Source organism: Atractosteus spatula, chromosome 6 (genome assembly GCF_055471065.1).
Source record: "Atractosteus spatula isolate fAtrSpa1 chromosome 6, fAtrSpa1.hap1, whole genome shotgun sequence".
Taxonomy (NCBI): Eukaryota; Metazoa; Chordata; class Actinopteri; order Semionotiformes; family Lepisosteidae; genus Atractosteus; species Atractosteus spatula.
This window is the reverse complement of record NC_142711.1, coordinates 42,521,708-42,547,944: the sequence shown is the minus strand read 5'-3', so window position 1 is coordinate 42,547,944 and position 26,237 is coordinate 42,521,708. Positions and strand designations below refer to the sequence as shown.

General features: G+C 41.1%; 2 protein-coding genes across 2 annotated transcripts; both read right to left on the bottom strand.

Annotated features, from left to right (window-relative positions):
- Nucleotides 1–7,215, bottom strand: LOC148832918 (neurexin-4-like). The gene is made up of 5 exons (XM_088918181.1): nt 7,119–7,215; nt 5,178–5,332; nt 4,536–4,662; nt 2,263–2,448; nt 1–1,038 (listed from the first exon to the last, which is right to left on the bottom strand). Exons 1-5 carry the CDS (start codon nt 7,138–7,140, stop codon nt 1,013–1,015), a joined length of 516 nt encoding a protein of 171 aa, XP_088774307.1. The 5' UTR covers nt 7,141–7,215; the 3' UTR covers nt 1–1,012.
- Nucleotides 7,142–26,128, bottom strand: LOC148832917 (uncharacterized). The gene is made up of 11 exons (XM_088918161.1): nt 25,512–26,128; nt 24,665–24,890; nt 23,310–23,440; nt 21,938–22,106; nt 20,843–20,982; nt 19,724–19,858; nt 12,271–12,428; nt 11,566–11,692; nt 10,877–11,062; nt 7,221–7,268; nt 7,142–7,158 (listed from the first exon to the last, which is right to left on the bottom strand). Exons 1-11 carry the CDS (start codon nt 25,942–25,944, stop codon nt 7,142–7,144), a joined length of 1,770 nt encoding a protein of 589 aa, XP_088774287.1. The 5' UTR covers nt 25,945–26,128.
- Nucleotides 26,129–26,237: the final 109 nt, after the last annotated feature.

Here is a 26,237-nt window from a genome sequence, read left to right as displayed (position 1 = left end):
TCTTAATTTGTCCTTAAGAAATACATAACATTGATAATTTTATTCTGGACAATACCTCTTCTAACCCATCTTACTTCTGTGGCAAGTTCACGTTAGTGGCACTACAGTAACAGCTTCTTATAAGATTACGCATTGTACCTTCTCTGGGAAGGAATGAAACACTACTGAAATGAGCTTGTATAAATGTCACCGCAGCTACTTGTGACTTTTATCTGACATTTCACATTGTGTAAAGGTCACAGGACTACCAAGTGTTGAAAATGACCATAACTACCTTGTTTTGGTATAACTCAGTGTTACTATACTGGTAACTGTATGCATCGATATTTCATATGAGGATATCATTTGCCACCTTACAGAGAAATGAGTGAAAAATCAGAAATATTTTCAATACTTTTTTTTTAACCAAATTGATTAACAATTTTATAAAATAATGTATGCATGAGAACACAAAATATTATATATGTGCCCTAACTTTCGACAAACCAAAAGTGCATTGGTTTTTAAACTTTAGGAATTTTGCACACATACTCTCCAATGTGTATTGTGCTGCAGTACTGGTTCAGTAGTTCCCCAATGCTATTCTTAAACATTCCTTGCATCCACAACTCACTGAGAATCATTGTCTGTGACTCATCACATTTTAAAAATCCTTCTGTCTTTTCTACCCAGAGCTCCTGAAGGTGGAAGCTGAATAGTTCTTAGTGATGCCTGTTAACTGGTGCAGAAATGCAGCTTGCCAGGTCTAAATACCAGAGTAGCTCCTTCTATGCCTGTAGTCAGTGCAGCAGTATCCTTATGTGAATCTTTCCTCTCATCTAAAAATTCAAATGGGTCATCTTTGAATTTCGTGTCTCAAGAGTAATCCTTTGCATGTCAGCAGGTCTTGCCTAAAAGCTCTATAACAAACCACAATCAACTGGTTTCTCAGGCAAGTCGGCATAGAATTTCCAATAATCTTCGGTATGCCCTCTCTCCAATAACTGTATTTGTTGTCCTTTTATGCCTGGGTTTAGATGCTCGGTGATGTGCTTGAGACTGAAATGAAATCAGAAAAGAAAGTCATCAAAGCAACATGATTCAGTCTTAATCTTAGGTTCTGGCTAATAGAAAGCTAGTGTCTGCCTTTTCTGATCCTCAGTAGAAAAAAGGTACAGTAGGTCAAATAGGATCACTGTGCAACTTATTTTGTTCACATTATCAATATTAGATGTTCCTGCATCAGTAAATTAAAACGAATTAACTCGTCATTTCCTTATATTGATGTATTATTATGCATGATCCTTAAATGTGCAAATTATCACATTTGCCAGATCTTTTCAGATGTTTCTAATACACATACTGTATACAAGCAGAGATTAAGTACCATGATGAAGGATGCCACATTGTATAGAACTCAAGCTCATCCAGCCCAAAGTGGTAGAGAGATGTGTTATCCATTAATTTTCTAATGGCTTAATCCAATTTAGGATCGTGGGGAAGCCAGAGCCTATCCCAGCAAGCACTGAAATACACCCTGGATGGGATGCCAGTCCACTGCAGAGCAAACACAGACACGCACATACTCACACCAGGGCTAGTTTAACCAAAAGCCAATTAACCTACCAGTACGTCTTTGGACTGTGGGAGGAAACCAGTTCATCCAGAGGCACCCCAGGTCCAAAATGGAACTCCCCCAGTACTGACCAGTGTGCTACGATGGTGCCCGAGAGTAGAATTCTACTAATCCACACCTCTAGTTCATATGCAAAAGCAGAACTCAGTAAAGAGATGCCCTGGCTCTGACATCGCTGAGATGGATATTGCTGAAATAATTCAGTATTTAAAGCTGCTGATGTTCCCAAAAAATTATATTAAATATGACATGAACATCAATCCATTTTCTTACCGCTTTATCCAATACAGGGTCACAAGGGAGCTGCAGCCTATCCCAGCAAGCAACAGGTGCAAAACAGGGTACACCCTGGACACGATACCAGTCCATCGCAGCGCAGACAGACACAGACATGCACACACTCACACCAGGGCCAATTTTCCCAAAAGCCAATTAACCTATCAGTATGTCTTTGGACTGTGAGAGGACACTGGACCCAAAGGAAACCAATGGAAACATAAAAGCTCCTCGCACATAGCGCCTCAGGAATTGAACCCAAGCCCCCAGTGCTGTGAAGTTACGATGCTATCCACTACACCACCGTGCCGCTAGCATGACATAAACAAAACACTAGAAAAAATATGAAAAAATAGGAAAACAAACCTTACTTTTCCCTTTGCAGGTCAGTTTTCCTACAGTGTGGAAGGCCATTTCTAGAGGGGCATCCTTAGTGTCCCCAAAGTGCACGGCCTTCACAGGCAGCGAGTTTTTGTCTCTGAGAAAACCCTCATCCATCCTCCAGACGTGATCATTGCTGTCACAATTACACAGGCGCCCCATTCCAAAGCATGTACCTGTGGGCGATACCAGGGCAGTTAGATTGCAATTCTAATTAGGGCATTATAAAAAATGAAAAACAAAAGATCTACCATGACGTGAAACTGAAGCATGCTATCTTGTTGCAAAATCTACACATTTACATTAGTCTAATTCTTAGGTTCTGCAATACAAATACGGTAAGACAAATTTGGATGTCAAACAATTTTCAGTAGCTAATAATAAAAGCATTATTATTATAACACTGAACCTGAAAAAAATGCAACAGCATTTAAAGAATGGTATCCTAAGGCACTCCACTTTTGTAGAGGCCCAGAAGCCATATTTCTGTTAAGCTACGTTTGAATATTGAAATTACGAATAAAGGTATTTCCTTTTAAAAGAATCTGATCTCTAATGCCTGCTTAACCTTATGCAGGTATAATGTGCTTTGCAAAAGTATTCAGACCCTTCCTATGGTGTATCACTTTGTGAAATAACACTGATGCATACATCAATCCAGCTATTTTCTAACCACTTTATCTAATACAGGGGTGCAGGGGAGCCAGAGCCTAGTCCCAGCATGCAACAGATACAAGGCCTGGACAGGATGCCGGTCCATCACAGGGCACACACAGACTTAAACATATACACGCTCACACCAGGGCCAAAGTTCCCAGAATCCAATTAACCTACCAGTAAGTCTTTGGAATGTGGGAGGGAATCGGAGCACCGAGAAAACCCATGCGTACACGCAGATAACACTGAAACTCTGCACTGAGCGCCGTGGGGGAGCAATGCTGACCACTGCACCACTGTGCCCTCCTGGTGCATACGCATGGTAAAATTAATACGTTACTCAAAACCTGGGAGTTCAAACGGAAAACTTTTAAGGGTAAGATAACATAGTAAATGTCAGAAAAAAACAGAGAGCTGAAAAAATGTTGATTGCAGAAGCATTCAGACCTGTGAGCTCCGTATTTGGTGTACATACATTTGGTAGCAATTACACAAGTCTTAGGTAAGTTTGCGCACCAGTTTTTGCAGTTTTTACTCACTCTTTTTGTAGATTTGCTTACAATGTCCCATTTTATTGAGTATCGCTCATGGGCAGCAGTTTACAAGTCCTTCCAAAGATTCTCTGACTGGGCCACCCAAGCACAATGCGTTTTTTCTTCTTAAGTCACTCCAGTGTAGCTTTGGCTTTGTAATATGGGCCAATGTCCTGCTGAAAAGTGATGTTTTGCCCTTTTTATGGTCTTTAGCAAACTGAGGCAGGTTTTCTTTTGAAACTGTATTTGACTCCCCATCCAAGTACTGGCTCTTTCAAGAAACAGCTCGATGAGATCGTTGGATCAATTAACTACTAATTACCACATGGGCTACATAAGCTTGTTTGCTCTTGTTTGTTATGGCACCCATGACTAGGTAATGCACTGTGCTGAGTTTTTTATAGTTATAACTCTTTGCATTTAGACCAAAAAGGTTCAGTTTCATTCCACCTCACCACATAATCTGTTGACACATCTGCAGTATCACTTAAATGCTTTGTGAAACTCCATGCAGGATTTTAAATGGGTTTTCCACTCTGCAATTTAGGCCAGCTTTGAGGAGTAGACATTATATTCTTGACTCAGGGCTCCCGCCTATACTTTGGGTATTATTATACTTCGCCTATTACTACATTCTGGGATTAGTAGTGTGGAACTATGAACATTTTTGGATCATATAACTATCATATAATGATCTATTACATTCTGAACTCCAGATTCTCAGAAAATGTGATTTTTGTTTCACATTGGATTACCCCCCCTTAAATGAAAAAATAATTTTACACAGCAAAATATCTTATTTGGTGTTTTCATTAATTTATTTATTAATGGTGGCTGGATGAGGTTTTTAGATAAGTTTGCCACCAGCAACAGGCTAGATGGGCCTTATGTTATGTTCTTATGTTCTAATGAGCATTATATAAATTAAAGCAAACACCCGTTTGCCACAAACAGATCCATGGAAAAATGAATCCATATGAATTAACCACACCAAACATGCAGACTCTGCAATGAGTGAGAGCTGTCCGTCAGGCTGACTGTGGACAGAAGCACAAGATGGCGGGCTCAGTCACCTGTCATGCCACACGCACAGCTCCCACTGTTCCTCTCAGCTCCTCCCCAGTCCAGCATCTTCTGCCCGTCCCATGAGACCCACCAGCCCCAGCCAGACTGAACGAAGCGGGTGTGCCGACAGTCCAGCTGCAGGATGAAGAACAAGGTTCAGGCTCTGCGTTTCCCCAGGGGCCACTAGTTCAAAGCAGTTTAATCCAGTTTAATCCTGTCCACAGTACAACGGCTAACACAAACGATTCTGAACACGAATATTTATCACACATGCCGGTGAAATCTAATGACAAGATTTGTGGATATTTTATACAGGCAAATGAAGAAAGTTTAACAATTGTGTTTCTTGCTACTGTTCAGTCTAGATAAGTCTTGGCCTTACTGTAACTGGGTAGAGTTTGTGCAAATGAGGTCTATGAAATACTAAACTCTCCATAACCTGTCAATTAAAGAAAAATACCAACCTCATCATAACTTCTGATGCAGACTTCAGGAAAGAGCTATTTTGACTTCTCAATGTTATTTTGAAAACATTCTACAGCAGACGTTTGCAAGGTGGAGTTTAACAGCTGTGCAGCTGTGGAACGCATTTGATGGAGGAGCAATGAGAATCAGATAGTCTTCTGTCCCACTCCCTGCTCCCAGCTCACCTTGACATACTGCTGGCAGGACCTGGACACTTGTGTTAAGGCGTGGAGCTGAGAGAGATCTGCTTCGTATTGGAGCTCTTTCCTGTAACAGCCTTTCTCTTCGCAAGGAGCCACACGCATGCGGTGCCCACTGTTGTGACTCACCACTGTGATACCTGAGTCAGGAGGACACAGCCCAGCAAGATCACAGATACACCTGCATTAGTGTTCTAGCAGCAAGCACAGGGACAGCACAAGGTAGCGCAAACTCAGAGGAGTCACATTGTGGTAGAGACAATATACACAAATGGTAAAAGAATCATAGTACTACGATACCCATCAACAAAATAAAGGATCAGGAAATTGTATCGTGAAAGTGAGATGGCAAAATCCAGTTTTATTTATATTTAAGCACTAAGAGTGCTCAAAGAATCAGCAAAAATTTGCTAAACACAGTAAAATCCAGATCCAGAGGATAAGTGCTCACAAAGTACAAAAATGTACTTCAGAAATTGAAATAAAATGTGGGTTAGGAGGTTTAGGTCCTCCCAACACCAACACAAGGTAGAATCCGGACAATACTAAATGGAGTGCAGTTCCTAATATTGCTAAGAAAATGCTTCTGATTCAAATTAAAAAAGCTCTCTCTCAAAATATCTTACGAGGCTGAAGTTGCCAGCTTCTTATGCGCGTTTTTCGTTCCACCTTAAATGCTGCTGCAGTGATGTTATGCCGCCTTTCGCCTGTAGATAGCTCTCTTCGGTCAGTACTAATCCAGATGGTATACTGTAGACATCCTCAGTGAAAGGGGATATCCAAATAAATAGCGACTGTCCAAATTGTATTTTTGTATGGAATATATTTCAGAAAATCGCAAACCCATTTTAAAAACTCACAATAACACGAACTTGCACTGGGAAAAGGTGATTGCACTTTCTGCTGTATTGCTATGGCCCTCCCCTCCGATTATAAAAACGTCTCACAATTCTGACACTGTGGTGTGACACACAATGTAACAGACTCTCAATATACTGAAGTATAAGAAAATTTACTGTACCGTTTTTAAAATATGACCCTCTGACCATGGCATGTGAGGATTTATAGTCAACAAAATAGCGCACCTTCTGCTGATTTGTTGTGATTATAGAAATGTCATTTATCAGGTAGGTAGCTGCATCAGCCTATCTTTCTTACACCTGAAGAAAGCTCCACAGCTGAAACGTTGTGTTTCCTTTCCTCTCTTTAAGCATGGAATAAACCTTTACTTGTTCCTTTGTAGCCTACGCATGCTGACGCAGCTACCCACCTGATATATAACATTCCTATAATCACAACTTGTCCACTGTGAGCATTTGTTCCATGATTATTTATTCTGGCATTGAAGCATATTTTATGTCATACCGAAGTGTCAAAAAAGTACAATTTCACAACATGCTTCAAACAAGTTCCAAACTATTAAAATTTCACTGCAGAAAACAGATTTATAGATCTAATTTAATTGCTCATTTAATTAATTTGGCTATATTGATCTATAAATCAATTGCTGATTTATTGAAAAAGTAGTTTTGTTTTTCTGAACCATACTTAAAAAATAAATATACAGATTTAAGTTGTATCATCCATATTTATCAGCCCCCAATTTATGTGAATAAAATAATATTCTGCAATAATATTATATCTACAGTAAAAAATGTATATACTTTATACAGTATGTATGTATATAACCCTGCACTTTCATTCACTATCATTGGCCTTTACTTGCTTTTTAACAAAGCAGGTTAGCAGGCAGATGTAAGAACAATGGTTAGAATTAAAAATATCCTTTAAGGAAATTAAGCAGGGAATGGTTTAAAACTGGGAACTCTTACCTGGGACTGGAGTAGCTAGATATGAAAAGAACAGGTGAAAAGTCATCCAAGAATGCTAGGTGCGATGTGTTGCCTCTATTAGCCTTCAGTTTACCTGTCAGTGGGTCAGAAGCCATATCACAGTACACCTCGAACTGGGAGAGCCCCTGTCCTGGCCCATCTGGGTCAATGATGTATCGCCTTGACTCCACAAAGCCAGCCTCCATCAGAGCTGCACAAGACTCCAGCACTGGATCCAAGGTCTCTGCACGATGTCAACACAGATAGTTAAGAGAGCAGAAGGAAGGCTTTTATCTTTTATTCAGCTGGGTGCTAAAGAGTGGCACAGCAGTACAGTGGTGAGTATTGCTGCCTTGCAATACTGGGGCCTTTAATTAAATAAATCTGCTACATTAATTTGTTTCTGGGAAGACTGGCCCTGGTGTGAGTGTGTGCGTGTCTGTGTCTGTGTGTGCCCTGCAATGGACTGGTGTCCTGTCCAGGGTGTATCCTGCCTTGTGCCCATTGCTTGCTGGGGTAGGCTCTTGCTCCCCCGTGACTCTGATTTGGAAGAAACAGTTAGAAAATGGTTGATGGACAACAGGGCAATAACGGCATGCTTTTTTGCCCTTGCTCTTGTCAATTTACAGTAAAATTCATATGGCATATTTAACAACTGCAGTGTAACCTTTTTTATAGCATGGGCTAGAACCCTGTAAAGACAGGATATCACCCTTCTAACAAATACAGTATAACAGTTATGTTCAGTACATAACTCTCAATGCATCAGACAGAGGTGTGCTCTGACCACTGCAGAAATAAGTTTCACTGGCAGGCAGTGCTGTAAAAGGAGAGTCGAGGCCTGCATGTGAGAGACTGGAAAGTTTTAAAAATTAATACTATTGAGTATCTTTGCAGATAACCCTGTAGTTTGAGCATCACAGTAGACACAATGAAATTAAGGCGTCTATTAATATTCAGCATCAGATAGAGCAAGGACCTATCCTGGCAAAGTCAGATAATAAAAATAATAATAATAATTGCTTACACTTATATAGCACTTTTCTGGACACTCCACTCAAAGCGCTTTACAGGTAATGGGGACTCCCCTCCACCACCACCAATGTGCAGCTCCACCTGGATGATGCGACGGCAGCCATAGTACGCCAGAACGCTCACCACACATCAGCTATCAGTGGGTAGGAGAGCAGAGTAATGTAGCCAATTCATAGAGGGGGATTATTAGGAGGCCATGATTGGTAAGGGTCAATGGGAATTTTGGCCAGGACGCCAGGGTTACACCCATACTCCTTTCGAGAAACACCCTGGTATTTTTAATGACCACAGAGAGTCAGGACCTCGGTTTTACGTCTCATCCGAAGGACGGCGCCTGTTTACAGTATAGTGTCCCCGTCACCATAGTGGGGCATTAGAACCCACATGGACCGCAGGGTGAGCGCCCCCTGCTGGCCCCACTAACACCTCTTCCAGCAGCAACCTTAGTTTTTCCCAGGAGGTCTCCCATCCAGGTACTGACCAGGCTCACACCTGCTGAGCTTAAGTGGGCTGCCAGTTGTGAGTTGCAGGGTGATATGGCTGCTGGCTAAAAACCACATGATCCGCCCAACGTGGGGCTCGAACCCACGACCCTGAGATTAAGAGTCTCTACCGACTGAGCTAGCTGGGCTGTTCCTCTGACAGATGTGATGCTTCTGTCACGAACACAGACTGAGATCCGTGTCAGGTCTTGTAGTAGAACCTATGCGTTGCGGTAAGAGCTGGAGAAAACAGGAGGCGTGGTAAAAGGAAACACACAGGGGTTTAACAGTGCACAAAATAATAGTGACAGTCTGTGAGACAGTGAACGGGGGAGACAAAGAACGGCATCCAAATCCAAACGGGTCCAAAGGCAGGTCAGGGCACAGTCCGAGAGTCCATCCTGGGACGCGACAAGGTTAAAATCCCCGGAAGGGGGGAACACATGGACAGACAAAACATGGAGGTCCAAGGGTGATGGGGCGAGATCCTCCAGATCCCGGGCTCAGGAAGCAGGAGGTGTCGGGGATGAGGCCTATGCCCTCAGGAGATGGACGTAGGGTTTCCTGGTGCTAGGCGGGCCTCGCCTTACCCTAATGATGAGCCCCGAGGTCTGGAGGAGCTAGTCTTTAAATAATACACCTAAGAAGGTGCACCTGGGGAGGTTAATCACAAGAACAATAACAATAACAGGAGTAGTGGAGCGCCCTCTAGGGAGGGATGTCAGGCATGACAGCCTCACAAATGAAGGATTTGAGGTTTGATGCTGGCTTTGGCTGAATTTCTAAAGCAAATATTGGCAGGTTGGACTGGTTGCTCTAAATTGCAAGCCACATCCTGTCCAGGAGAAGAGCAGTTATGTGTCCCATGGAGGCAGGCTCCGGCTTGCCACAGCCCAGACAAGGATTTCTGATCACGCATGGATGGCAAATTGTTAGCAATCAATGTATACGACTCATAAAATACAAATTTAGAAATAAATATACAGTACCGTCAGAAAACTATTTTTAATGTCGTTAATCAAGAATACTGTTCAACTGAAATCTGCTAAATTCAGTGTTTTTTGTCTTTATTTTAGTTATTTCTGTCCTCATAAAAAAACAACACATTCAAAGGAATCAATGGAATTTCATGTTTTAACACCGAAGGTTGTTAATTACATTTGCTGAAAGACATAATCCATTGTTTTCAGAAATGAACCACATGGAGATGTTATGTTTGATCACAAAGGAAAACACCAAGACATCTCAGTTTCTAGTCCTTTCTTTGTTCACACTTAAGAAATGTTCAACAGCTGGAAACATGAAATAACATCTCTTAAAAGGGAATCAGATCTCGGAGTGCTTCAGTTTAATTGTGGGAATGCAGTCAGAGAATTCCTCAGCAATTAACTCCTCAACTGCTGGAAACCTAGACTGCATATCCACAAGAAGCTGTGCATGTAAGATCAGATGTAATATTATGGATCCCCTTTAATTTTAAGTCAATTTGAAATCACACAATTATGAATGGTTTATATTTAAAATCCTCTTTCCTGAGTGCTTGAAATTTTAAATTCATATTGTGCCTGGATACATTCCAATCGGAACATGAAACGACTATGAGAGACTGAGGAATAAAAAATGTTGCCCAGCAAAAACTAGCCCAACTGCCTGAGTGATTATGAATCCAATTTTTAGCATTGAATGGTGACATTGATTACCAAGTCAAATGAAACCATGTGTCTTCTGTTTTCTTTGCCGAATTTAACAATGTTGCCTGAACAAAGAGTGAGGCAGTTTGCTGGGTCAGTTTCCAGCTTTGTGAAGAGTGGTTGGGTTTGCACAACAATACATCTGCTAATTAATTTCTAATCACCTACCTGAGACTGGGGCTCTCCTTTTTCATGTACAGTACTTACTCTATATATTAATTGACAAGACTGACATATATCATGAGAATATCTTAAAATACAGTATGTTACAAACTTGTTAATGAAGAAGTATGAACGACTCCGTTTTATGATGTGATTCCTCTCTATTGTGTTGAGCTGTGATATTTATTCAGGACTGATGTACTGTACCGAGCTGTGCATTAGATGTGGCTTAAGCTCTTCATAATACTAAATCTGCAGTCTCAAAATAGGCAATCAGACAGAGAGTATGTTTTTGGCAAGATATGACAATGTTTCTTTGGTATTCTAAGGTCAATGTGACCTGTGCTGAGTAGGAATTACAGAAAAGTTAGTGATAGTGTTAGGGTATAAAGAGAAGGAAATGAATTTTAGTAGTTCTAAATGAATATAAGACATATCAGAAGTTAAGAACTTCACAGATCACATTTGCTTTATGACCTTACTTTGTCCAGTGCAGCGTAGTTTTCCAATCGTGTGGAAGGCCATCTCCATTGGCATGTCTCGGGTGTCTCCTAATCTCACATCTCTCATGGGCAGGGAGGCCTTGTCAGACAGGTAGCCTTCATCTGAACGCCACACTTCGTCATTAGCATCGCAGTTGCATGTCAGCAATCCAAGATCACAGTCACCTACAGATACAATATGCGGTATAAAGCCAACTATGAGTCACATGTATGCACACACTCTATGTACAGTTTTTTTTCACATTATGCTTTTAATAGTACCTATTATATAATTATATGGTATATTTCAAATATATAAAATACGCACAACATTTTATCAACATTTTAAGCATGCACACTATGTGCTGTTTAGAATGTACTATACGTACTTGCACTGAAACATGAAAAGCTTTTTATCATTTTATCCTTTTTATCATCCTTACGAAAATACCAAATGAATGGAATTCATTCTTTTATACTTGTGAAATCACTAAAAATGCTTTCATTATTGTCACATTATTAATCGTATCAGCCACATTTGTCAAGTAACACATAGTGTTTCTCTGCCCTTTTGGATGAGCCTGGAACACAGTTCAGGGATTCTTAAAAGAAATAAGAGGTAAAACGACAATAAGAGTTAAGAATCCCCTGATTTCAGTGGTAGAGAATTACCTAATAACCAGTATTACCTCTCTCTCCACAGGCACATTTCTTACTGTCCGTAGATGTGCTGCCCCAAGAGTTCATCCTGCGTCCATCCCAGGATACCCACCAGCCCCACTCCTCTCCCAGAAACCGGGTGTGGCGACATTCCAGCTACACAGAGAATTGTGGGAGGTCTATGAGAATTCTTCAGCAATAAAGGATTGTCTGGACTATTGAAGGGACAACTGCTTGGAGGGGGTGTAGTCCCTTCACTCTGTTAGCATGTATTGGGGGGGCTGGAGGAGATCAGAGTAACAGGAGAAAACCAACACCAACGCAGGTAATACAGTACGTGCAAACTCCAAACAGGCAAAGGCACTTCTAACATTCGGAAGCTTTGAGGCAGTCCTGGATATGCTTTTGGTAATGGGTTCTAATGGCTTTTCTTTCATCCCCACCTGGGCTGCCAATCAGCTTGACTCACTGCTACAGCTCAATCATAATACCAGCAGGGGAGAACTGAAAACATACAGTATGGGCCTTCCTGTGAGGCCCTCTTAATAAAAAATGCTGACTCCACTGTTTGCAAAAATCTCTTACAAAGTCCACATGCAAGCTATAAAGAATCAACAAGGATGTCTAGATACGCCTCCTGAAAAGTTTGCACCTTTTGTACGTTGTGATCTAGGGAACTGACAGGCATAGTTATAACATGTCGCTCAGTGTAGCATGAGGAAGGCTGAACTTACTTTGACGAGTTGAGTGCAGGATTCAGAGGCCTGAATCAGAGACCTCAGCTGCAGCAGCGATGCCTGTCTGTATGTTATCTGCCTGGAGTAGCAGCCAGCCTCCTCGAAGGGAGAGACTCGCGTACGGCTCTCTGAGTCATGGCCCACCACGGTCACACCTGAGAAGCAAGCCTTGGTGAAGAGATCGTTTGTTTCCTGTCTTTTCTTTGTCCCTCACATTATCTCTCTCTTTGAATTCAAGCGGGTGGAGATCTTGCTTTGATTTCCAGTCAGCCGCTACATTCCCACAAAAAAACAACAACTTTATTTCAGTCACTTTTTCTAACCACTTCTTCCAATTCAGGATCGCAAAGCAGATAGAGCCTATCCCAGCAAGCAATGGACTCAAGAGGGTATATCTTTCCGAGAAGCCAATTCATCTATGGAGCAAACCTACGTGAGCATGGGGAGAACATACAAACTCCAGACATATACAGATGCAGCCATTCAAAATGAGTGAGGTATTTCGCGGCATACCCCGGTGGGCGTGTCGCAGTATCACGCGGTATGACGCAGTTAACGTGGTGTCACGTGACTAACTATCCGGCGTCGCCTTGTAAAACCGCCAGGGGGAGCTTAACCTCTCATGTACAGCATTTGAGCCTTTAATTTTGAACTGTGTATTACAGTATGTTAATCATCAGTCATTAAAATGTTGGTATATTTTATGAAAGCAAGATTGCTCAGTTGGACAAAAGTACACAACCTACCTTTATCAGAAATATTTATGCATCAAAGCCTTTACTGAAGATATTACTAATAGTATTAATAATGGATGACTTTGGACAAGCTGTATACTCAAAGTCTAATTTCTTTAGCACATTTGTACAAGCACTTGGAATCTGTCCAAGCCATACTTTGTCAGGCATTTTGTTTTACTTCGACGGGCATAAAAACTTCCTTGCTTTTAACAGGGCGTTTCATAATTTCTAACTACGAAAATGATTTAAAATGCGACACCTATCATTCAACTAGAGCTTAAAATATCACAAGGAAAAATACACACCGGTATTCCATTTCTCCCTAAACATTGTAAGCTTCGAAGTCTTTAACTAACGTGATACCGGAGTCAACAAGCATACTTTTAGAATTTGATTAAAAGGGAATATAATATGGAATCGCGTATCTCAAGAAATTAATAACGGTATGATTATATCCGTGTACTGTGGCAGGGCTGTGTAGGGCTGTTTCGCCTGCCTGTTCATGCGAGCTGTCTTGTAGCCTACTGGTCTAGGTGCGTGACTACCAACTGGCAGGTTGTGTGTTCAAATCTAGCTGGTGCTGGACCTTCCAGTTTTATTTATTTATTTATTTTTTAATCACGTAACATAAACATATTACCGTATGCAAACTGTACTGTATACAATATGTATATGTATATTTAATGTCTTAACTGTGCCCGTTTAAGTATTGAATATTCATATCTAATTTTACCACTGAAGGGAAATCTTAACATAAACATACAGTATATGGCTGGTCTCGGTACTTTAAAGAAAAAAATACACACCAGTATTCCATTTCTCCCTAAACATTGTAAGCTTCGAAGTCTTTAACTAACGTGATACCGGAGTCAACAAGCATACTTTTAGAATTTGATTAAAAGGGAATATAATATGGAATCGCGTATCTCAAGAAATTAATAACGATATAATTATATTCATGTTGCAAAAGAACTGCAACGGACATAAAAACTCCCTTGCTTTAAACAGAGCGTTCCATAATTTCTAACTACGAAAATGCCAGGTGAAAGGATTTGTAAACATATTTTGTTAAAGCAAGTCAGTTTTTTCTGCAACACATAAAATACATTTTTCCAAGAAAGTTTAGCCTTTGTCACTAATGAAACCACTAAATAAAGACATAAATATAGAAATCTTAAGATTTGTTTTATTTAATGTTGGTAGCAGGATGAACTGTCAGAGTGTATATTTTGTCGCAAAGTTGCTGCAAGATGTTAACAGTGAAAAAGGTATTTAGAAATGAGTTATTTCAAGATGAAAAAGAAAACAAAACATGGTTTCATTACGACCAGAATCGGTCTTGAGATATTTTTAACTTGATTTACAGTATTTGAGAGGTATGTCTTAACACCGATACTACAGTGCTTAAGTACTGCTCACGTATATGTTTCTAGGTTTATATTATGCATTTCATACAGTCAAATTACTTTTGAGCAACTAATAAGAAGCGCGAAACGGTATGCGTTTTACTTTCGTTTTGTGCTGGGACCCATGGATTGATTAGAGATATCAAGTACATACAAGTCATTTTTTAAATGTTGCAGTTTGTCTTGGAAAAAATGTTACGAGTACATCATCTATCAACAATCACACAGGTTCTGTTTCCATATTGCGGATTTTGGTTAGGTATTATCAAATCCAGTGGCGCTGTTAGTTTACTGAGTCCCATGTCACGCATGGTCTGTGATTGAAACCTGTAAAACTGGTTTAATTCGTCACAGCCAGCACTCTTCAGGTGTAAGGGTCTTCTGCTCAGAATGAAACGCTAAAATGTTTGTGTATATTCTAATGGTAGTGGGGGCAGGGTGTGTGGGAACAGGTTTGGTTGAAATTGCATTGGAGATCTATGTTCTTCACACCTGAAACATTTTCTCTGAAAGCATTTTCTTCGCAGTTTAACTGATCTTGTTACAGCATGTTACAGTTTACTATTATTAACCATATTAATTTTAAGTGCTTAATGTAAAATCTTGTAAAAATATATTTTCATTGTTCAAATATACATTAAGTCTGACTATCATATAATAAGTTAAATACAAAACTAAAGAAAAAATAGGGTTAAATATAATTCAAAATATTTTGCTAACAATGTTAACTGTTTATGAATAATAAAATGTATTAACTAAGGAGTAGGATGGCACAGTTGTTAGTATGTTTTTTGTTTTGTTTCTTTTTCATAAATACAACAGTAGTACCTGATGTCTCAGTGGCTTTCAAAATTAAATTATGCATGCAAACCTGTGAACTAGAAAGATAACTAAGATATCCATCCATTATATTCCATAATATCCATGAAATATATGGCGCTGAAATACAGTATGTGTGACGCAGTGGTGGCCTGACACGGTGAGGTGCCCTGGCAGCTGTGTGATGCAGTGGTGGTCGGGTATGTAGAGGTGCACTGGCAGCTGTGTGCTGTGACGCAGTGGTGGCCTGGCACGGTGAGGTGCGCTGGCAGCTGTGTGATGCAGTGGTGGTCGGGTATGTAGAGGTGCACTGGCAGCTGTGTGTTGTGACGCAGTGGTGGCCTGGCACGGTGAGGTGCGCTGGCAGCTGTGTGATGCAGTGGTGGTCGGGTATGTAGAGGTGCACGCAGCTGTGTGTTGTGACGCAGTGGTGGCCTGGCACGGTGAGGTGCGCTGGCAGCTGTGTGATGCAGTGGTGGTCGGGTATGTAGAGGTGCACTGGCAGCTGTGTGTTGTGACGCAGTGGTGGCCTGGCACGGTGAGGTGCGCTGGCAGCTGTGTGATGCAGTGGTGGTCGGGTATGTAGAGGTGCACTGGCAGCTGTGCGTTGTGACGCAGTGGTGGCCTGGCACGGTGAGGTGCGCTGGCAGCTGTGTGGTGTGACGCAGTGGTGGCCTGGCACGGTGAGGTGCGCTGACAGCTGTGTGGTGTGACGCAGTGGTGGCCTGGTACGGTGAGGTGCGCTGGCAGCTGTGTGGTGTGACGCTGTGGTGGCCTGGCACGGTGAGGTGCGCTGGCAGCTGTGTGATGCAGTGGTGGCCTGGCACGGTGAGGTGCGCTGGCAGCTGTGTGGTGTGACGCAGTGGTGGAAATGTTCACCATGTTTCACCATGCTGAAAATGTTTGTACCAGACTTTTTTGAGGCCTGTTTAATTGTGTCTGAAGTCTGATGTTGTAAATTTTATTGTTAAAAAGATCCATGAAAATGTCACTACTAAACTTAGCTGGTACTGTTGGTATTGTAAGTGGCAAGTAGAGCTCACATTTTAGATTTTGTGTAGTTGCTAGCGTTGAACTGTGTGTTGGATGCACATGAATATATTCATTATATGCCAGCGCACCTCACCATGCCAGGCCATCACTGCGTCACACCACACAGCTGCCAGCGCATGTAACCGTGCCAGGCCACCACAGCGTCACACCACACAGCTGCCAGCGCACCTCACTGTACCAGGCCACCACTGCGTCACACCACACAGCTGCCAGCGCACCTCACCGTGCCAGGCCACCACTGCGTCACAACACACAGCTGCCAGTGCACCTCTACATACCCGACCACCACTGCATCACACAGCTGCCAGCGCACCTCACCGTGCCAGGCCACCACTGCGTCACATAGCTGCAAGCGCACCTCACCGTGCCAGGCCACCACTGCATCATACAGCTGCCAGGGCACCTCACCGTGTCAGGCCACCACTGCGTCACACCACACAGCTGCCAGCGCACCTCACTGTACCAGGCCACCACTGCGTCACACCACACAGCTGCCAGCGCACCTCACCATGCCAGGCCACCACTGCGTCACAACACACAGCTGCCAGTGCACCTCTACATACCCGACCACCACTGCATCACACAGCTGCCAGCGCACCTCACCGTGCCAGGCCACCACTGCGTCACATAGCTGCAAGCGCACCTCACCGTCCCAGGCCACCACTGCATCACACAGCTGCCAGCGCACCTCACCGTGCCAGGCCACCACTGCGTCACAACACACAGCTGCCAGTGCACCTCTACATACCCGACCACCACTGCATCACACAGCTGCCAGCGCACCTCACCGTGCCAGGCCACCACTGCGTCACAGCACACAGCTGCCAGTGCACCTCTACATACCCGACCACCACTGCATCACACAGCTGCCAGGGCACCTCACCGTGTCAGGCCACCACTGCGTCACACATACTGTATTTCAGCGCCATATATTTCATGGATATTATGGAATATAATGGATGGATATCTTAGTTATCTTTCTAGTTCACAGGTTTGCATGCATAATTTAATTTTGAAAGCCACTGAGACATCAGGTACTACTGTTGTATTTATGAAAAAGAAACAAAACAAAAAACATACTAACAACTGTGCCATCCTACTCCTTAGTTAATACATTTTATTATTCATAAACAGTTAACATTGTTAGCAAAATATTTTGAATTATATTTAACCCTATTTTTTCTTTAGTTTTGTATTTAACTTATTATATGATAGTCAGACTTAATGTATATTTGAACAATGAAAATATATTTTTACAAGATTTTACATTAAGCACTTAAAATTAATATGGTTAATAATAGTAAACTGTAACATGCTGTAACAAGATCAGTTAAACTGCGAAGAAAATGCTTTCAGAGAAAATGTTTCAGGTGTGAAGAACATAGATCTCCAATGCAATTTCAACCAAACCTGTTCCCACACACCCTGCCCCCACTACCATTAGAATATACACAAACATTTTAGCGTTTCATTCTGAGCAGAAGACCCTCACACCTGAAGAGTGCTGGCTGTGACGAATTAAACCGGTTTTACAGGTTTCAATCACAGACCATGTGTGACATGGGACTCAGTAAACTAACAGCGCCACTGGATTTGATAATACCTAACCAAAATCCGCAATATGGAAACAGAACCTGTGTGATTGTTGATAGATGATGTACTCGTAACATGTTTTCCAAGACGAACTGCAACATTTAAAAAATGACTTGTATGTACTTGATATCTCTAATCAATCCATGGGTCCCAGCACAAAACGAAAGTAAAACGCATACCGTTTCGCGCTTCTTATTAGTTGCTCAAAAGTAATTTGACTGTATGAAATGCATAATATAAACCTAGAAACATATACGTGAGCAGTACTTAAGCACTGTAGTATCGGTGTTAAGACATACCTCTCAAATACTGTAAATCAAGTTAAAAATATCTCAAGACCGATTCTGGTCGTAATGAAACCATGTTTTGTTTTCTTTTTCATCTTGAAATAACTCATTTCTAAATACCTTTTTCACTGTTAACATCTTGCAGCAACTTTGCGACAAAATATACACTCTGACAGTTCATCCTGCTACCAACATTAAATAAAACAAATCTTAAGATTTCTATATTTATGTCTTTATTTAGTGGTTTCATTAGTGGCAAAGGCTAAACTTTCTTGGAAAAATGTATTTTATGTGTTGCAGAAAAAACTGACTTGCTTTAACAAAATATGTTTACAAATCCTTTCACCTGGCATTTTCGTAGTTAGAAATTATGGAACGCTCTGTTAAAAGCAAGGGAGTTTTTATGTCCGTTGCAGTTCTTTTGCAACATGAATATAATTATATCGTTATTAATTTCTTGAGATACGCGATTCCATATTATATTCCCTTTTAATCAAATTCTAAAAGTATGCTTGTTGACTCCGGTATCACGTTAGTTAAAGACTTCGAAGCTTACAATGTTTAGGGAGAAATGGAATACTGGTGTGTATTTTTTTCTTTAAAGTACCAAGACCAGCTATATACTGTATGTTTACGTTCCAAAATTAATATCGTTTATGGCCTTCACACGCGTTACAGTATGCTCCTATTCTTTTTATGCTCAGCTACTAAGATTTCCCTTCAGTGGTAAAATTCAATATCTACAACGGGCACAGTAAAGACGTTTACAGTAAGTCTTTCTACGACAGACCAACGGACCACGAGTGCCCCGTCGGTCAACCAATCACGCACCGCGGTACCCCGTGTCATCTTACCTGCGGTACGTGTCTGTACCGCTCACTTTGAATGGCTGCATCTGTAACACCCCAGGAACCCAGGGCCCCAGCGCTGCAAGGCAGCAGTTCAAACCACTGTGCCACAATAACACCCACAATATATTGATTTGCAGCATAAACAGGGGACTGTATCCAAGCCTTGTTATAATGTAAAGCACCGTCTGGCATTTGAATATCCCTGCTTTTAGATGTATTTGCCACAATAATTAATGAAACACTTCAGGAACCTGAACCAAATTACTAACATCTTGGTGTTTAGTAATAGGGCTGGTGAACATCTGGAGGTGAGTTCTGGCCTTCACTCCCTGGCCACCGAGGACCTACTACAAGGATGGTGATAGGAGAGGAGAGGAGCAGGGATGACGCTCTGTCTTCAAAATTTATTTCACAACTCCAGAGAAACTGCAGTATTTCAAGTGGTAAGACTGCACAATTTCAAATGGTAAGACTACAGATTATACCGTGATTTATGCATAGTTCGTAGTTCATTCTCATTAAGACAGTGTAAAGCACTAAAATAATTCTTATGTATGCTGTAAGCCTACAGAAGCTAAACAGACACACTTGCTAATCCTCTCTTATCCAAACAAAATTAACCCTGTTAAGTCAGTCACTACAGATTCTTGCACTACCACAGGTGTGAACTCAGGAGTGTTCTGGGAGTTAAGAGGGGAGCGCACCATCAGCTCGCAGAGAGTTCATGTCACAGAAGACAGGGAAGGGCTCGACTCCCTGGTCCTCCCCATCTGGGTCAATGACATAGGTTCCAGATTCCAGGACACCAGCACTCCTCAGGATTGAGCAGGTCTCCATAACTACAACAAACAAACATGCCCTCACAGCTCTCATGTCCAGGAGAGCACCTGTAGTCTGATGCAGCTTCTTTCTGAAACAAGCTAATTGGACAGCCTGAGGTCATAAATGTTCAAATACATATAGGTGCCACTGTAAAGAACTGATATAGAAACCAAAATAATGCATATAATCATAATGACAAAATGGTAAATGACAAAACTGGTGTAAAATAAACTGTACTGAAAACAATGCCTTCAGACTCAATTTTTGCAATTAATACAGTATTTCTAGGATTATATTTTTAAATAACTAGTAGGGATATCCAATAATGTTTTAAATTCCAACTTCTTATGGGTAAAACTACTCAAGACCAGAGGCCCATAAAAACATTTAAAACAAATATAAGAAAAAGAGTTTGATCCATCTTGATGTCAATTTTTTTATCTTTTTCACCATTTCTCTGCAAGAACCCTACAACAAAGCAACCACCCTGTCCTACCTATAAATTGTCTATAACGTTAACCCTGAAGGCTATCCACTGCTATTTTCATTGGCCCAGGTCTGTGTGCTGACCCCGGACACAACCATCTTGATATTAATTCTCAACACAAATTTGAAACTGCGGTCAAATTCAATTAAAGCTTTCCTGTTTCTACTTTATGCCAAAAGATGGATTTGCTCAGCCTTCACATGTAATAAGTTATATGCCTTTAAACTCTTGGATTTACCTGGTTGGTAAGTCCACCTTTTTTGGAGCAGCAACCTCCTTTTGTAATATGTCGCAATAAAGTAGGGGTCTAGAAAATGAACTTTATTTCTCAGCAACGCACTCGCACAATTGAACATTGTTGCACAAGTGTTAGATAGACGTACGAGTCTCTGTACTTAAATGTATAATAACATTAGTGGTGGATATGGACACATCAGTATGCCATGCCATGCAAAATGACCTAAGAATAAACTTCCACAGAACAATCCTGAGTCTCACATTGTTCAGTTCCTACCTTGACAGTGGACGGCAGCTCTTTCTGTTGTACTACATTTCCGGCCCCACTTAACTTCACACTCATCCAGGGAGCTTTCATCCCCTGAGCATTCAACATAGGACACAGTCACAGGAGGGTCACGTGCTTGTGACTGGACCCTACAAATTGGAGAAAGATCTCATGTCGAAACACCAAGGCTTTCTGTCCATGCGTGCTCAAAACCACCAAAGGCTCAGATTGGAATGAGCTCACTTCTGTTGGAGGACATTGCAATATAATAGATTCTTTAAAAATAGCTTCTGTTGCAACAGAGGAGAATGTGAGCCCCTTTGTAGTCTAAAACACACCAAATCTCACTCCTTTGCTCAACCAGTGAGGTATTGTTTGGGTCCTGCTAATCAAAGCCTTTACAAACAACAGGGGACAAATACAGCATTAGGAGGCAAGATAAATGTATTTCTGCACATTATAAAAGTGTTGCAACTGTTGTGTGTATCCAAATCTATAATTGTTTGATACCTGTATCCTGTGATTTCATTCAGAAATCACACCAAATATATGCTATTGTGCTGATTCTAATGTATTTCATGTATTCTACAGTAGTGTAGACTCATTGTTATCACAGACAGAGTGATACATCCCTGTACATCATTTAATTGAAGATGGCAAGCTGGTGAGGCTTCCTGTGGTATATCTACATAGTTTTTTTGCTTTTTTTGCTTAAGGGCATCATGTTGGCCACTACTGACTTTTTATTTAGTCAAATCTTTTCAGCTGGAGTGTAGCACTTAAAAATAAACAGAATCAAAACCCAGAGTATTTTCTTAGTTACAGCTAAGCAGTCCATTTTAAGAAGAACAATTCTGGTTTAAAAATAAGAACAAGTCCTTCTTTTTTCCACATAGTTCCTGTCATGTTTTTGTAAAACGTAGGGCTATAAAAAGATTTGTAATTAATTTTGCCTGCAACTAAAAGCATTTTTTTGTCATTTCCTGTGTTAACAGACAACACTGATGCTTCACAATTCTGACTTTGGAGATCAAGAGTCAGCAATTGAAATGTGTTTCTTCTGAACAATACAGCCGCCAAACGGTCACCATTGTAGTCAAATACCTGTACGCGAAGGCAGCTCCAGGGAATCCCAGCTGTCGGCACACCACTGTCGCTTCCCTTTTTTCCCACTGCTCGGCACACATCCTCCCTAGCGCTCCACCGAAAGCCATTTCCACGAGCCCTTCAAACCGATTCCTGCCCCCTCGCAATCTAACACGGCCTGTAAGACCTCAAAATTTAAAAAAGACCACGCATTCAGAACCTCAGAAAGAGCTTGACAAAATATTGTGCTCAAAATATTGAACTAGACAAAAAATAGGATTGTGTTCATCCTATTTTAACTCCATGAAACAGAGTTTTAAACAGAAGTTCAGAAGGAGGTCAAACCCTAACCTCCTCCACTTCTCCCTACCTACATCTACTATAGCACTCTTCTTGCCTCCTTGCTTGTGCACGCCTCCCCCTCACCCTCCTTAAAGCAGGGGACGGAGGGAAGAGAGGGGAGCAGTAGCCCTATTCTTGCAGATGGGTTGTCATTTTCCTCCTCCCAGTGTGAGTTACCTCAATAAAACTCGCTATTCAAATCATGCCTCTTCTCTAACTCTACTAGACTTTGACTGAACTACTGATTGGAAGAAAGAACTGGGCAGGTACACATAAACTCACTGTAACAAAAAGGAGAATACAAGTTTGTAAATTGGCTCCAAAAAACGTGAGTACTTTAAACCAAAGTCCATAATAACCAGGTTCAGTATGAGAAAAGGGAATATCATGCATTTTCTTTTTACAGATTTTTTACAGATCTATTTACAACACTGGCATTGATTTAAGTCTTCAGTTTATCTAATAACATAATAAGTATATCAAATTGTTCATGACAAGCGTAATTGTAAGCATTTTATACACAATCGGACATTACAATAGAATTGCTATTTTGTGTTTTGTAAAGTTGACTACTCCATCACCCTTTTAATCTTTTGAATAATTATAACTATAGATCCTGCAAAGAACATCATGCAATTAAATAATATCTAAAGAAGAAATTATTTTAGAAAAGATGATGTAAAGCAACAATATGAATTTACAAAGCAGTACCCAAAGCCTGAGTAATACACGTGTTTTCAATACAGTGTCATGAAAGCCTATCCCATGTTACAAATGAGAAAAAAAATGTTCTTTTTCCTATTAAACTGATGGATTATTCACTTTTTCACCATTGCTTCGCACCTGGAATAAGCTCAAGCTTTTGGGCCATTTTCTTCCCTTTATAACACAATATACAGTATTTCCTACCCTTTTAGCTTTTCACCAAAAGGTAAAAATACACTAATATGCTCTAAGTACGTTACAGCGCATTAACTGTAGTGTTCACTTCACCATCTTGAGTCGACATTTGAACTTTTTTTTCCCCAAAGTTAATGAGAGGATTTACTTGATGGAGGCTTCACTGAATGAAAGCGGACTGAAAACCCATCAAGCTCCACAGAGGCGTCCGATCTCAACTGCACCGTCATGGTGTTGGATGACGATCTGAGTGGAGGTGGCAACTCCGACCCACAAAACCTGACAGACAAAACAGCAAAAAAAAATGACATCAACAGAAGCGATTACAATGAACTGTCAGATCACTGCCTGGTGGAGCCCAGTCATTAAGCAATGGCTGGTTCCCAGTATTTTTTCTTTTAATTTAGGTCTGAGAACTGTTTCTCATCTTGTTAAAACAATCTATTTTAATGCAAAATTTAGATGGGGGAAGAAGTTCATCCCACAAAGTGAAACTGATATGCTGTTCTGGGGTTACCTACCATTGGTTTTGCCTGTTCTTGTAAAAGTGAAAACCTGAGACCCCCTTTACAAGTTCCTATCAATGATTAGGAACTATAGGGGTTTTCACTGTGTAGCAGATCAAACTTTATCACAGACTCCTGTGCTGAAAAGATGTCACTCAATCAATCACCTCACAGCAACAGTCATAAACCATCCCAAATGTCCATTTCATTCCTTCAAGTTTTGCAAGAGCTGAAAATGACAGCTTGGCCTTAAGAAGTCTTTTGTTGAAACTGTATATGCTCTTATGAAGAAAATCAAGTCAGGAGGAAGAGAATAAGGAAAAATTGGTCAAAAGTAAATGATTTTTTTGTGGGGTTCATAATGTTTTATGTCAGTATTTCCACGTTTTGTAATTTGAGTATTTTTCTGTATATTATATTTTCACTCATTTTTAATACCACTGTAAGTATAATCCATGTTTCTCTCCTCTTTTTTGTTGTTTAGCTGAGATGGCTGACTTTCGTCTTCTTTTATTTTTTCCAGCAAAGCAGTTTTCTGAAAGTGCTACTTAAAGGCGAAAGAGAGGACATGATACTGGGTAGTGTGTCAGCATTGCACTGGTCTAATTGCACAGTGCTTTAGCCACGGGTTCCCAGGCATAGTGCACTGCAGATTGAACTGCCTTTTGCACAATCCTGACAGTTATCTTTAAAAAAAATTTTTCCTTGAATTGGCTGTTAAAATGAGAGGTAGCGAAAAATACATGGAAAGAAAAACAGAGAATCACACTGAATAAACTTGATGCCCAAGTAAGGAAACAACAGGGGAAAGCAACTGGTATATGAACATGTCCTTGAAGCCCACTTGAAAATGGAATTTAACAAATTAAAAGAGTATACATTCCAGTATCCCAGTATGTATCCCAGTATCCCAGTATACTGTATGTCAGTAAAATTCGTCATTAGATTTTTTTATGCTCTGGCTGATTTTTTTATGCTCAGTTGTCATCACTGTTACCTGCCTAGCTCCACCCCCTCCTCTCGTTTGCCATCAAAGACGGTGACGAAGTCATACTGGCAGCCCTTGTGCTCCTCCAGCACCATTGAGTGAAATGCCAAGAGAATGAGGTGCCCAGGAGGAGCTGTGACCTCCCAGGTGCAGTCCATATTACTCGGGTATGACTGAGGAAAACCAGGGCTCTGGAACTCCCCCTTATCTCCCTGTAGCACACCTCCACAGGACACTAACATGCATAAAGCAGAAAATTAATACAAGATGAACAATCTGTGCTTCAGAATTCTGTGGAATAACATAGCAGTGCAGTGATGTGATTTGGTCTTTACTCCCGCTGCACAGGAAGTCAAAATCAATAAAAAGAGGTTTTTTCCTCAAACAGGTTAGATCATAGTCCTCATGGGAACTGTGCCCACCTTTATGAGAAAAACGGCATCAGTTCAGCACTAAAGAAAACTCACTTTCAAATAAAATATCCATAGAAGAACAAAAAACAGAAGTTTAAACACATTAATATAATGGCACATCAGAAAAGCTGTAAATCCTTTGCTAATGGGGTTGTTTCCTGATTTCCAAGACAAGGTCCAAATATAACATAAAGTGAAATTAAAAGATTGCTTTTCTCAGACAATGGGCTTTACACAGCCAAAACATCTGACACATGCTTGAATGAGAACTCTCTCACTCCGATAAACCTGTAGCAAGCCTTATTCTTTTCCCAGTGGGCAAAGTGTAAACTCCATAGAATACAGCCCAGCAAATTCTCTAATTGGAAAATTAGACTCATTATGTACAATTGAATGTGCTGTTTTAGGACTCCAGACCACTCTCTAAACTGGTCTAAACCTACCTGGTGGCACCTCAGAGCTGCCTATAACTGTGGTGGCTTCACGCTGCCTACCAGTATCAATGAGAACTGTGACAGGTGTTTTCTCTGGATGGTCAGGTTGATCAGTGGCAGAATTTAAATCTTGAACAGGATCGTGGCTTCTTGGATAAGAAGGAGAGGTGGCTGTGACATGAAGCTCTTTCATCTGGTGTTCTTCCATGGATGCTGTGGACGTTAAATTAGCACTGGCTTTAGAGGGGTCAGTCAGTATCAGGCTTACTGCTGTTGCCTTCATCAGTGCAGGCGATGAAATGTAAGATCCTTCAGTCTGAGCCACAGGGGAAAAAGAAGTAGTTTGAATTTCACCACCTTGTTGAGCCTTGTGTATGGTTGTGGATGTGTCCAAAGACATGGTTGTCCCTATAAATGAGGGTGTAGCACTGGTGGTTGCCATCCATGTACTATGCTGAGATGAAGAATACACAGGGGTCACTGAAGGTTCACGTTCTTTAAATGTCTGTGCTGTGGACACTGAGGGTATGTACCCAACCTTGTCTGCAACAACAAGAGATTTATGCAATGACTGCTCAGCTGCTGAGCCTAAGCCATTGTCGCGGCCAGTTCCAGTGGAAAAAGCATTTTCTCTTTTGCGATCGATCTGTTCTGTAGCAGCCCTTACATCATGCATGCTGCTGTTCAAAAATAGTCTGTCAACATGATGAGACCTCTTTTGGCTGAACTCAGGGT

Excerpts from the sequence above, each read along its gene's own strand:
- LOC148832917 (XM_088918161.1), bottom strand. The coding sequence starts at position 25,944 with ATGGCAACCACCAGTGCTACACCCTCATTTATAGGGACAACCATGTCT. Across the intron at positions 24,891-25,511 it reads CAGCTCTGAGGTGCCACCAG|TGTCCTGTGGAGGTGTGCTA; the intron begins GTAGGTTTAGAC and ends TATGCATGTTAG. Across the intron at positions 19,859-20,842 it reads AGCTGCCGTCCACTGTCAAG|TTATGGAGACCTGCTCAATC; the intron begins GTAGGAACTGAA and ends TGTTTGTTGTAG.
- LOC148832918 (XM_088918181.1), bottom strand. The coding sequence starts at position 7,140 with ATGGCTTCTGACCCACTGACAG. Across the intron at positions 5,333-7,118 it reads GGCTTCTGACCCACTGACAG|GTATCACAGTGGTGAGTCAC; the intron begins GTAAACTGAAGG and ends CTCCTGACTCAG. Across the intron at positions 2,449-4,535 it reads CTGTGCGTGTGGCATGACAG|GTACATGCTTTGGAATGGGG; the intron begins GTGACTGAGCCC and ends TATCGCCCACAG.